Source organism: Pezoporus flaviventris, unplaced genomic scaffold (assembly GCF_033815535.1).
Source record: "Pezoporus flaviventris isolate CSIRO_AGI_PZ_B2104156 unplaced genomic scaffold, CSIRO_AGI_Pfla_v1 ptg000025l, whole genome shotgun sequence".
Classification (NCBI taxonomy): Eukaryota; Metazoa; Chordata; class Aves; order Psittaciformes; family Psittacidae; genus Pezoporus; species Pezoporus flaviventris.
In genome coordinates, this window is record NW_026892573.1 from 31506241 (window position 1) to 31519856 (window position 13616).

Genomic DNA, 13616 nt, shown 5'->3' on the forward strand with positions numbered 1-13616 from the left:
AACAGATGTGCACTGAACTGTATTTCACATCCAAGGTGCACACCAACGTGATGATTTTACTGAGGGATACAGACACATGACAAGTTTTATGCTTTAAACTTTATCTACCAACAGTTTTCTCTTTCTTAGCTTTCCTGCAGCAAACACAGTCACTCCTGGTAGCGTCAGTGTGTTTGCGGGCAGGATTAGAGCCTGCAGTGCTGACTGCAGGGAGAAAAGGCAGACATGCCTTCTTTCCTAAAAGAATCCCAGCCTACATTTGTTTCTCTCCCATAAGATCAGAAATAATGTATAATAGTGATGAATAAGGTACATCTGAGAGTGGGTACGAGTTCAAAGCCTTGATCTTATGGCAAGGGCTGTGTGCTTTTTCACACAACACATAATCACACTGGGGGACTACTCACAGGATTTGACAAAGGCCAAAAGCATTTAAGAGTCAAATGGGGTTAGACAAAGTCTCATAGGACAGGACCATGAAGGCCTGTCAAATCCAATGGTCTTGCTAAGAAATTTGCTGAACTTCTGGAAGTGTACTGGGAGCAACAACCAACCTTATTCCTTAAATCACTGTTCCCAACTACTCTCCCCTTCTTCTTTTCCAAAGCACTCACCACTGGGAGACAGGATATAGAGCTTGATGGTCCTTGAGCAGTATAATCATTCTGCTTTGCATGATTTCAGGAGCACTTCATAGGATGATCAACTAGATATAGACAACAGGCATGAAGTTGTTGAGTATAGTCAGCTATTTGAGCAGTTAATGCACAACCCTGCATAAAGTTTTCCTGTGTAAAAATGAGTTCAGTTGATCTGAATCCTTACCATGATTGCTAGTTCTGCTTTGTACACCCATATGCAGAGAAAAGCCATTGTTTCTTCCTATAGTTCCTAGAAGCTCATAGAAATGCAAACATTGCTTATGACTGCACTGAGTACAGGGATAACAAAAAGATGTAGGTTCCTTGTTCAGTTTACTTGGCAAAGAAGCAGGGACAGAGGAGTGTACCTAAGTGTGGGAATTCCCTCGCCAAATGGTGGGATAAAGAGGTTGAATGGCACAAGGTGTGCATGGGATTTGTCTGGGGATTCTTGCTACGTTTTCATATGGGCCACCCTTTTATTATAAAGGTTGCCTGTAGGCCACAGAAGACCACTAAGAATTAGCTAGAGAGCTTACCCAAGAGTGGGTACAAAGCTTACCACCCTGAATGAGCCCTGTACCAGCCTTTTCTTATTGTTTAGGAGATGACTAGAGAAGATCAAAGACATTTTGTTGTTTTTCAGATAGAAAACAGACTCTGATTTTGGGTTTTGGAGGGAAAAGTAAAGAGTCCCCCAGACAGACTGAGGAAGCTTAGGGCTTTCACCTAGATACCTCTGAGACACATTCAAGACTTCATCCTATAAAATTCAGATTAAGGGCTTAAATATTAGTCTCCCATATTCCAGGAAGCAGCACAAATTAGCAGATGGCATGTGATGGAGGAAGAACGGGAATGCTTTAGTGGGATTCATTCAGTGACTGCCTGCATGTGATACCATGCAGGTCTTTCTCACCCTGGGACTCGTCGATACACAAGCTGGTTTTGCACAGCTTATGGAAGTCTGGCACACCACACACCTAAACTTTGAGTCTGACATAGCGAGTCAGGAACAATTTGCAGGCTGAACCTAAATCAGTCTACATTGTCAGGCTGGCTCTTCTGGCATTTATTATTTAAATACCCTTATGCATTATCTATTAAACTGAGGTTTGAAGAAAACCCACTTCGTCCAAGAATGGCTGATAGACTCATAAAGAGTATTTTAATATAAAGACTAGATTGTTCCCAAAGCAATTTCCATTTTGGGGAAGGCACTGGAGGGTTCTGACGACTGCAGCTGCAAACTGCTTATACCAGTCAAAAACTATTTGCAAGCTTCTTAAACTTCTGGCCCCCAAATCTTCCCCTAACATAGGCTGAAGGCTGCAGCCCATGAGGAAAGACTTAGGGGTTTGCAAACCAGAGATAATTGCATTCCAGCCCTCTTCATGTTTTCCCACCATCCTTCAAATCTCAACTACTGTTTCAAGCTTTCCTGGGCCTCCAGCCTCATTGTATTGCAGTTTTAGATTTATTCACGGAAAGGTCACAAAACCACATCTTTTGGCCAGGACGTCACCAATTTCTTAGCAAGTCTCTTACCAGTAGAAAGAAAGGCTTAGTGGTTCAGATCAGAAAAGGGAGTTTTTGTTAGTTTCTTTAAGCACTGGGTTGAAGCCAAACAGTGTTAACTCGACTCTTCATTCTTCTCTCTTGTGCCTGCTTCTTTCCAAAGCCTTTGCCAAAAATGTGAGAGGATGTTATACCTACAGCTTAATTTATTTCCTAGAAAGACCTCCTGGGATTTGAACCTCTGTTATAAATCTGAAGCTTAAAGTTTAATAAAGAACAGAGCAGTCTTTTATGTTATAGAAGAATCTCCCAGAAACCTGGTAAATAACATCACACTGTTTAAGCCGTGGTCGGGTATTTGCTAAGATCACATCATCGCAGCCTCTGATCACCTGGCAATACAAATTTGGTTTGAATCACCCCTAAGTACATGCTTAAATATTTGCTGAATATATCAGAAGATTCAACGCTACATTTCTGCTGGCTTTGTGCTTTAGACCAGGTGTGGAATGCCAGGCAATAGCACAGATTTTTCTGGACAAAGAGAAATGACCAAATAAGATTTCTCAGGTTCAGCATTTTGTGTCATGAAACCAGAATATGAAGCCTTGAAGCAGGCATTTGCATCCTTATGAAAGTGTGGTGGGACTGTCACAGTGGGCTGTGTTATTTCAAATAAGATGTTAAATGTCAAGTGATAGCCAGAGCCACAAAGTCATTTAAGCATCTGAACTCATGACATCTTCAGCTGCTGCTTTGGGTCCTGAGTTGGAGCTAATTTCTGAAATAACATTTCTGGTCTGACCTCAATATCCAGTGATGTTTTGGAGAAGATTAATGTATACATGGCAAAAATCTCTCTTTTCTTTTGAGTTTGAGTGGGGTTTTCATCATTCACCATGGGACTTCACTGGTCAGACACAATTGCAATTGTACATGCTCCACAGTCTTTCTGACGGAAGGGCACTATCCAAACATGAAAGAGCATCTTGTTAATAATACCTGAGGTTCATACGACTCCTCTCACACAAAGATTTCAGACATGCATTGGCCAAGAATTCTTAAATTAAGTATTCTGCTGTGCTTATGTGACTTGATTCTCAACAAAACTAGGGCTCAGGAGCAGACTGAGCTTGGGAGATCAGGAGTCTGCCCTCGGTTGTGTTGTTTTCTTCTTGTACCACCTTAAGCAAGTCACTTTGACTTCCCACGCCTCAGCTTTTCCTCTATAAAGTGAAGAAAAGGATACTTGCTCACTACTTACCAGCATTAGGTCTTAGTTAATGATTTGATTTGTGGAGCTCAAAGGAGGGAAAATAAAATCCAGCTTGCTGCTCAGTATTCCGTGGCTGTAGTCATTCTACAAAGGGCAGCAGCAATAAAAAATAAGGGGGGTAAAAATTGCCTTAAGCAGTGGAATGAGAAGATCTACTTTAAGAAGACAAAAAGCAGGCCCTGCCAAGTAAGACGATGCCATTTTTGCATAGGCAGTTTTGTGGAGGAAAACAGATGACTGTGGGAAGTCGCATAGCTTATTCCAGCGCAAAGGTGAACTGAATCAACCCACCAAGGATTCACATGGGCATGCAGACAATGTATTTCACTTTTACAGGTTTCTCATCATCCTATTGCCATAACTATATAGGAAACACATAAAGCTATCTCTACCATTTAAACCCTCACATTTTGACAGAAAATTGGATGATGTGACATGCTGCCTTCCAGAACAGGCACTGTCTATCACCTTGCTGCTAATCTCTGTGATTAGCGACCTGCAATGTAAGTCAGCTATCAAAGACCACCTGTCCCTTTTGCTGTAAGCACCTCCTAGCATATCTCTTTGTGGTGTCATACTCTCTTGTCTGCTTTTTGATTGATGGAAGTTTGTCTTTTGAGCAGTGACTCAGAAAATAAATCACTCCCCTTGCCATTCATTGAGTGTGATTCTGCACCACAAAGCTGGTGTGGTTAATCAAAGCTCCAAAGAGCAACAAAAAAGCAACAGAACCGAGAATGAGGAGGATAGACAGAAAGGATAAAACATAATAAAAAAGGATTATTTGGGAGCCAACCAAAGCAAAAGCAACATAAAAAGAGCTGCAAATAAGCGTTGTGTTTACTGCACTGCTGCACCAGAACTAGAAATCTCATTTCTTTGTTCCGCTTCTTGACATATATGCAAGGATGCAAGAAGAGTCCATCACCTCTTAAAAATATAACTATGTTAAGGAGTCTGATTTTACAGGCTTTAGCGTGTGAAGAACACTTTGTGGAGTCAGTGGAATTTTCCTGAGTTGAATAAATAAAGCCTGGAGGATCCTTCTGTTGTGGATCATACTCCAAACCAGCTTGTGGTCCAGCTGGGATCATACACTCAGAGGGCTGACAGAAGTAAGAATGGCTATTGCCATTAACTGGCCTGGAGTAAAAAAATAAGGTGAAATTTTATATGCTATGCAGACAGCAGTATGATGAAAGAATCAAACCAAGCCAGAAACACTGTATTGTAGGACAAGAAAGTTCTCCCTAAATAGAAATGGTTCAGAGCATGATCACAGAACAGTCTGGGTCAGAAGGGACCTTAAAGCTCATCCAGTTCGAACCCCTGCCACGGGCAGGGACATCTTCCAGTAGACCATGTTTCCCAAAGCCCTGTCCAACCTGCTCTTGAACACTTCCAGGTATAGGGCACTAATCCTCTGCATTACCTAGAGGCTGAGATCATGTTATATCTATACAAAACACATTAAAGAGCCTAAAATCAACTGCATTTGAGTCTTAAGTTTTCAGCCCAGAAGGCTTCTGTGCTTTTGTGGAGGGAGGAGTGAGGCGATGGAAAGGACAATATTAGAAGCTTTGGGTTTTTATATACAGCAAGTTTATGGAAGCTTTTAAAATTATGAGGAGCAATCACGAGCTAGAGGCGGAAAGAAGCCGGTGGTTGAGTATGTAACTGAGACGAGTGTGATTCTTTGTATTCACCGTGTGCCAGAGAACTCAGGAAAAATGTGAGGTGTTGATGGCACGGGTGAAATTGTAGCAGAAGTGAAATCAAGACACAAGGAGTAGCAGATAGAAGAATAATAATCTATCACAGAAACACTGTGAGGCAAATTCCCTGACAACAAAACTCTATTGAAGGCGAGGTATCGAAACCGTCTGGGAATTGGGCCATAAAAATGAAATGACAAGAACTGCACGTCCATGGAGAGGTGCTGGAAACTTACTTAAGTCAGTTGAATGCAATGGTTCCTTCTTTAAATAAAAAAGAACAATAAAAAAAATGCTTCATGTGTTTTGGGGTGACCTTTCTTGTTGAAAAGTCAAGCCAAGTGGCGAGAGACAGAGAAAGAAAAGGGCTAAGGAGAGTTAAACTTACAAAGATACGAATGACTTGGGAATTGAAGCACTGCTATAGAGGAATGTGGATGTGAATGGTGCAAATTTACAGGGCTATTTTTGATGAACTGTAGGAGGAATTTCAGATTTTCAGCACCTTTCTTTACAAAAAGAAAAACCTTCATCTGGTGGGAATTCAGTCAATTTCCTGATGGGTTTTTTGGCCATTTCCTATGTTGCAAGGTTACTAATGGTAATTACAGACCCTGTTTGTACCCTGTGGCTCTAACTGTGCAGAAAGGTTTTCTTGGCTTGTGTGCCCCTCCCAGTAGAGGGGTTTTAAATGACTGGCCCTTGGTAGGAGTTGCAATACTCGTGAGCAGATTGAAGCCACCTTTCCCTATTTCTTTCTTATATAGTAACCACTTCTCACTCACATTTTGCTATCTCCATTCCCCGTGACAATAAACCACAATTTCAGTGTTCATTATAACAGGTCTTACTACAACGCCATTGTGAAGGAGCCTATTTTAAGGTGTTTTATTAAAAGGTCTAACAAACCTGCTCCTTTTGAGGGTTTCGCACAAACAGAGAAGGTATAAAGGAGACAAACCAATTCAATAACAGTTGCAAAAAAAAAAAGTCACAGTTTTTCAAGCCAAAAAAAGCTTTGATTTTGGTTTAAGGGAGGAAGACAGTGCACTGAAAAGCAATCAGATGCTCTGTTCCTTTTCTCTCTCTCCAGTGTGAAATTGCCAATATGTTTGATTCAATACAGCAAAATAGCTACCAATATTCAGCAGATCTCTTGCACACTACTACTGCTGCTTAGCATAAAACCACTTCCTTCACTACTGCTTCCACATTCAGCCTTTAGTTTTTGCACCTCTCAGGCCTTACCTCTGCAAAACATTTAACGCGTGTAAATTTTGGCCGGTGAGTAATCCCATTGGTATTGAACTTACATGAATGGATTGAAGTCAGTGAGTTTGGTGGGTTTAAACATGTGTTTAAAATCAAAGTGGTACTCAAATCTCTGTGGATAACTTAAACATAGCTCAATTATAAGACGCTCCAACCTTTTCCCCCCCACTTTCCTCATCCATTTGTGTTCAGTAGTTTCTATGCCTTTTGCTGACAAATAGAAAGTGTGAACTTGGTCTGCTGCCATCACTGGAATAGATTGAGAGAGCATTAAGTGGATTTTTTTTTTAGGTAGCGTCTTAATTTCCGGGAAGAGTGCCACAGAAACTGTAAAAGTCTTTGGAACTGGGATTCTGTCATTGCAAAGTTCATATGGGAAGTTAAAGGGGCAAAACCTGTCTTAGCAAAGTGCCTGCCAAAATAGGAGTGGGACCCCCTTTTTCTTTAACCAGATGCAGGTGTATCCACAGACATGCAGCAGCTCTTGCTCTCTCCTATAGTCTTTCTTCAGCTCAAGAATTTGCTTAGTTATGCCTGTGCCAGAGAACAAATGAGGAATTAGTAATAAAACGCTGTTTTCAAGCTTCTGCATTAGTTTTATGATTTGTAGGTTACCAGAAACTGTGCAAAGAGTCTTCCATCAGGCTCACAGTTTTGACAGCCACAAATGCTGTTACACCACATCCCTCTAAACCCACCTGCAGAGCTCACAGCGCATCCATCCTCGACTACTGCACCATAGCTGTGTTGTGCTGCAACACAAACCCAGGGCACAGCATCTGAGGCTGGGATCTAAAGAACCATAGAGCAGCAAGATTTTATTAGTGAGTTCAGGATTCAGCCTTTCAAGAGAGAAATGCCAACACAATGCAATTCAGTCCTTGCCAACACATTTCCATACGTATTTGCTATGAAAACAACCAAGAACTGATAGGTGTTTTCTGATCTTCTCTGATTTTAAGTACTGGCAATAAATAACAATACCATGGTATGGCATGTAGAGTCTCAGTTTCTGTCCTTTAGTGGTCAGAAGGACACAGTTCCTGAGAAATTCACCCTGTAATTGCAGATTTCAATGTTTGGTTTGTGGGTTTTACCAGTATAAACCAGTTTAGATAGTCAAAAACATATTTTACCATCTTGCTGCAAGTGACTTTTTCTTCGTTTCTGCTGCATATAATAAAGGGAAAAGACAATTTCTTAATAATTTTGACAAAAAGACTTTGAATATATGTTTTATTTCTAATATTTTCTATATTTGCTCTGTCTGCAAATATGTCTGTTTGCATACTGGTGCATAGATATACTTTGGTTTTCCAACAGGCTTAAATCCCAGCTCATGCTGTTACATGAAGCAGAGCACTACCATTTATTTATACTTTCTCAACTCTGCTTAAGTTCTAATATATTTCTAGCTTAGTAAAGATGAACCCTCTGAATAAGAAGACATTATCATATGATTTCCATTCATATCTCACCCCTTCATTCTTTTCTTTGTCTCCCTTCCCTTTTGCCTTCTTACACTGTCCCATTCTTTCATTCATTCATTTTGACCTCGCAATCTATCTGTCGCTTTTAAAACCAGAAGACAGCATTTTTCCAACATTCTCTGGCTGCCCAAATGGAGACATTTCAGCACATCCTGATTTCCCAGAGATTAGGTGACTGATGGAACAAATACGTGACTCCTGGAGGTGTCTGAATCACTTCCTGCGGAAAGAAGACAAGGAAAATCACAATCAGTTTCAAATCCCCAAGTGCATGCCCAGTTCAGACAGATGCGGGTTGCCACTTGTATGTGTCCTGCTAGCTGTGGCAACCGTTAAATGAGTCACACATAATTGAGACTTTCTTTTCACTGGCAATTGTTCTAAGGAGGGTTTTCCTGCAGTCCATTAAGTTACATCTCTTTTGTTCAGTGAAAGGGTGTTTAAATTGGATATAAGGAAGAAATTCTTTCCTGTTAGGGTGGTGAGGCACTGGTATGGGTTGCCCAGGAAGGCTGTGAGCGCTCCGTCCCTGGCAGTGTTCAAGGCCAGGTTGGATGAAGCCTTGGGTGAGACGGTCTAGTGCGAGGTGTTCCTGCCCATGGCAGGGGGGTTGGAACTGGACGATCTTAAGGTCCTTTCCAACCCTAACTATTCTATTCTAAGTAGGCACATTAGCCTTCCGGTGCCCAAAGATCCTTAAGGCTGGAAGTGGTTCCGGGCAACCTGATCTAGTTGAAGATGTTCTGTTCAATGCAGGGGGGTTGGACGAGATGACCTTTGAAACTCCCTTCCAACCCATACTCCACGATTCTATGATTCTATTTCTTTTCTTGTCTCTTCCAGGTTATTCCAATCTGCCCACCACACAGACGTCATTATTTTAATGTTGAATACTCAGACCAGGGTGCCATGGATGTAAAAGAAAGGAAGCCGTATCGATCTCTGACTCGGCGCCGTGACACGGAGCGCCGCTACACCAGCTCTTCAGCCGAAAGCGAGGACAGCAAGGTCCCACAGAAGTCCTACAGCTCCAGCGAGACTCTGAAGGCTTATGATCAAGACTCCAGGTTGACCTACAGCAACAGGGTCAAAGACATGGTTCACCAGGAGGCTGATGAATTCTGCCGAGCAGGTGAGTCCATTTTAGCAGATGCTGCTGCAAGAGCATGAGTTAATCTGGGGTTGGGTGGGAGGCTACCTTTGAAGGACTCTGATCCCAAAAGCAAGATATAAGGAAAGAGAGAACAAAGAAACATCTTCATATATTGCACATACATGGGATGCGTGCAAACCAATATCATTCAGCGGGATACCACTAGTCTGTGAACATTAACATCTACTAAGTCACATTTTCTGTGCCTTAGTCTTTCTGCCTCCAACAGCCCTTTGCCACTTCTCAGTATGAGACCTGACCCTCTGTGCACATGCTGCACGCTAATGACGTGGTGTGGAAAGTCCCTGCCTGCTCAGGAGACCATTTCACTATGTCATGAAGGAAGTCAGCAAGGATGCCAAGGCAGAAGGCAATGAAGGGAAGAGTGCCAGTCCACACTGTCCATCATCTGTGCTACAGCAAAACCTAAGGAACATGGAAGAAGGAAGATGCAGATGGAAAGAACCACCATTGTACATGGCTTGCAGGCCGTCAATTTGAGATGGGAACATGCTTCAGTTTTAGAAGAGTGGGAAAGAAGCATTTTTATGACTTACAGGAGTCCATTTAGTGAATTTGGGTCACAGTAGCTATGAAGATGTAGAGGTTCAAGGGTCAGCATGGGCTCCACAGTCCTAAAAGAGATTCCAGATAGGCTGCTTTTTATTGCTACCCTGATGTCAATGCAGTTATATTTTCACTGCTGCTGTTGCCTACGTGAGGCAGATTTCTGGCCCCTGCTATAGTCTCATCTTCATTTTCCTGTAGAGACACAAGTGTCTTAGTTCAGAAACCAAGCAGAGCTTCACATAAATTATTTTTAGAAGTCTATCAAAAAAAGCACAAAGTGGCAAAGTGAGTCAAATCGAGTAGGCAGCATTCCAGACAATGAACATAAAATAGCTGACCCAGGCTTCTCCATGCAGCTTGGAGAAGCTGATTGTCCAAAAGGAATGCATATAACTGCACTCATTTAACTTGGGGGCTGCTTAATTTCACTCTTCAAACACCATTCACTTGTAGTTTTGGTGCAAGACTCATCTCGAAGGCACGCACAAGCAAAATGACTTGCAGCAGTATCTTTGTGCACATGGCTTTGGTGTTTGTGTTTCAGGATAACTGCAACAAGCAATAATAAACAAAAGGGCCAATATGTGTTGTAAGTAATACTTTGGCATCATAAAAGGAGTTTTCCTCTTAGCAACTCTGAAACACTTCATCCTCACTAAGGAATCTATGAAGTTATAAAGAAAAGGAAACCTTTTAGGTCATTGAGTTTGATCACTTCATACAATATATTCACTGTGCAGGATAGATGTGAATTAGTATAGGTCAGCGGTTTTCAACCTGAAGGTCTATGAGCCATGCAGGTCCACAGACTTCTCCTCCAAAGCCCACAAAAGATAAATAAGATTAAGCCAGTCTGTTGACAGGGAGTATAAATTTGCCGTAAACAAGTTCATATTTCCCTAGGAAAATTGTGTAGGGTACTAAGAAATAGTAAAAACCACTGATCTAAATGGCTGAAATTAACTGAGAGGAGATTAAGATTAGCAATGTCAGGGCACCAGTTCTGCTTCTGATTTATCACCCACATATTCTTCAATTTATAGTTTTCTCCCAGTTTATCCTCAAAACTGGCCTGAAGAGCTTTAGCAGACTTTCTGTGCCACATTTTCCACTGGCAGAAAGCCATGAATGCACCTCAGTTTGTGGTGCTACTTGGCCTCATGCCACCTGAAACCAAACCTCATTAGCCTGCTTGACATCAGCAAGGCAAAGTGAATTTCTCTCCTGCATTGGTTTGGGAGGCAGAAGAGGGGGAAACATTTCAAATTGACCAAATAAATTCAGTAAATAAACAAGTCAGCATTTAAATGGTTTTAGCTCAAGTGAGAGTGCCAGCAAACGTGCAAGTCAGCACAGGAAAAAATAGACCAGATCTGAATTAAAAAGTCTCAGATATTTATTATCTTCCTTTTATTGACTTAAGTTCTTCCAGCTTAAAAGGCAACGGTGGGCATAGAATATGAAAATCGATGCATCTCCTGCTGTTTATTGCAAATAAATTTGATTTTCAGTTAATTGTAGCAGTCATTTTTCATAATTTATGAGCTGCTGTAACTGGTGAGCATCAGTCATGCTGCACATTGACGTGTCTGATGATGTGGCTTGTTTCACGGGAAGGTGGAACTCGCCAGCGGTGACTCAAACACACAAGCAAAACCAGAAGATGACCTTTTACAGTACTGCATGGAGGATGGTTGAAAAACTATCCTGGCCTTGCACAAAAGTCAAAACTGGGGCTGAGGAATGAGGTCTCTGGGGAGATACTGCTTCCTCGAGTTAATAACTTAGGTCAAGTTCATTTGCTACCTCATGCCATGGAGTGGCAGAGGACACTCTCTCAGACCACTGTGCAATCAAGTTAAATGGATTAATTTGCCACAAGCTTGCTTTGTGCTTCCCAAGCCAGGCCCTGGGGTTTGATGGAGGTGTGAGCCCTAAGCAACCTTATCTGCCCATTCTGTGTGAAAGCTTTAGTTTTGTTCAGTCAATTAAAAAGGTGTGAAGTTCACGAAAGCTTTATATGGTTTGAGTATTATCAGCTGTAGATCTGGAACCAGCTGAGCATTGCTTATTTCTTCCTGATGGCAAACAGCTCTTTCTCTGAGCTTTACATGGAAATGTAGCTCCATTATTCATCTTGCATTCAAACACCTTCTCCCTGTTCGCTATGAGCTGCAAAGTCAACTAGAAGAAAAAGTGTAGTAAAATAGCATCTACTTTGGGCCAGCTGGTCATTCAATGCATGTGTGCTATAATACAGACCTTCTTCTCACAGCAGGGCTCAGGAAAAAGCCAGGGTGTTTCCTCAAGTGCTAAACCAGACTCTGGAAAAGTATAAATCCGCCTGTTTCTATTGGATACACATTTTGAACTGTGTGATATTCAACATCAGCAAAAGGAAATGTGAGGAGAGCCACATGATTGTGTGGTTTTGGGAAGGGAGAGAATCATAACTCCATTTTGGATACAACCTCGAGGTCCAGACCTGACAAACAGATGTCAATAATGAGTAGACATGAACTTCAGTGGTCAAACGTAGGTTTGGGCCCAAACCTTGCTGGAGATCTCATTTGGCTTTGTCCCCTTGAAGCATGTCTATGCTGCAAACACTGCTCAGTTCCTTAATCCACCCCATCAAGGCATAGTGTAACGGGATCACGGGTGCATTGTGCCATATAAATGCACAGAGCCACTAAAGGCGTTCAGGGGTGACCAAACTCTTTTAAAGACATTCAGGGCTGAAAAACAAAAGCATGAATTGATAAATAAATGTGGCTTAAAGTGGAGCTGCTCATTGCTCTCCCCATTGCGCAACTTTCCAAAGTGTGATAATGATTCAAGCCTTTTTCACGTTGATTTGCTCTGATTCTGAAGTTCTGCAGGTAACTAGGCATGAACTCACTCAAGAGTCATTCTTCAGGTTGTATTTTTAGTCAGCAATTACATGTATTCACAGCCAAATAACCTCTGCTGTGACTGTCAGAATGAATAGCTAAACTGAGTCAAGGTGTGAGTGGTCAGCAAGGGGAAAGTGAGATTGCCAAAGGAAATTTAAATCCCCAGTATGTAATTTCAGGGGTTTCAATGAGCAGAATTCACTCGAATTTCCTATTGCAGTAAAGTTGCCAAGTGTATGGTAGGACTTTTGATCACTGCATGCCTCATTTTGCTTCTCTCCTGAGAAGATTACTTTTTGCCTCTCATAAATAATTCCACCATTCCTCCGTTTGTCTTTGCTTTCGAATTTGATGATTTCATTGAACATGCTCTGTGTTTTTGTCAGGTTCCAGAAGCAGGAATCCAGCTGATTTTTGGTCTTGGCATGGTCACTTGGCCTCGCACTAAGCAAGACCACAAAAGAGGGGAATCTTTGGTACGATATTGTTCAATCTTTGGTATTCAAGGCCAGGTTGGGTGAGGCTTTGAGGGACCTGGTCTAGTGGAAGATGTACCTGCCTGTGGAGCTTTAAGGTCCTTTCCAACCCAAACCATTCTGTGATTCTATGTTATATAGGACACAGGAAATACTGTGCCCCACTTGAAGACAGAGATTGAATGATTCTGCCCTTGACTTGGGTGACATGAACCCATCCCCTATTCAAGAGTAACCAGGTTGCTGTGTTTCCTCGCAGGAGCCAACTTCTCATTGCGAGAGCTGGGTCTTGAAGATGTGACACCCACACATGGGACTTTGTACCGGACTGATATTGGGCTGCCGCACTGTGGCTACTCCATCAGCACCGGCTCGGATGCCGACACAGAGGCAGACGTGGTCATGTCACCCGAGCACCCTGTGAGGCTCTGGGGACGCAACACCAAGTCTGGACGCAGCTCCTGCTTGTCCAGCCGGGCCAACTCCAACCTCACCCTCACTGACACGGAGCATGAAAACACTGAAACTGGTAAGTGGTGACAGCACATGCGATGTCATCCTCAGGCTCTACCGGGAATGCCTCTTCTTACCACTCCACTTTAATCTTC

The 13616-nt window shown here is 42.2% G+C and overlaps 1 protein-coding gene across 11 annotated transcripts in view; it reads left to right on the forward strand.

Moving 5' to 3' along the window:
* The window catches only part of TENM4 (teneurin transmembrane protein 4), a 759599-nt gene that overhangs the window by 391492 nt on the left and 354491 nt on the right, over positions 1–13616 (forward strand). For all 11 annotated transcript variants that reach the window (XM_061458042.1, XM_061458041.1, XM_061458044.1 and 8 more), the window contains 2 exons: positions 8756–9044; positions 13268–13537. In XM_061458042.1, coding sequence (XP_061314026.1) covers positions 8822–9044; positions 13268–13537 — 493 coding nt within the window. In that variant the 5' untranslated portion in view covers positions 8756–8821. The remainder of the gene's footprint in view (positions 1–8755; positions 9045–13267; positions 13538–13616) is intronic.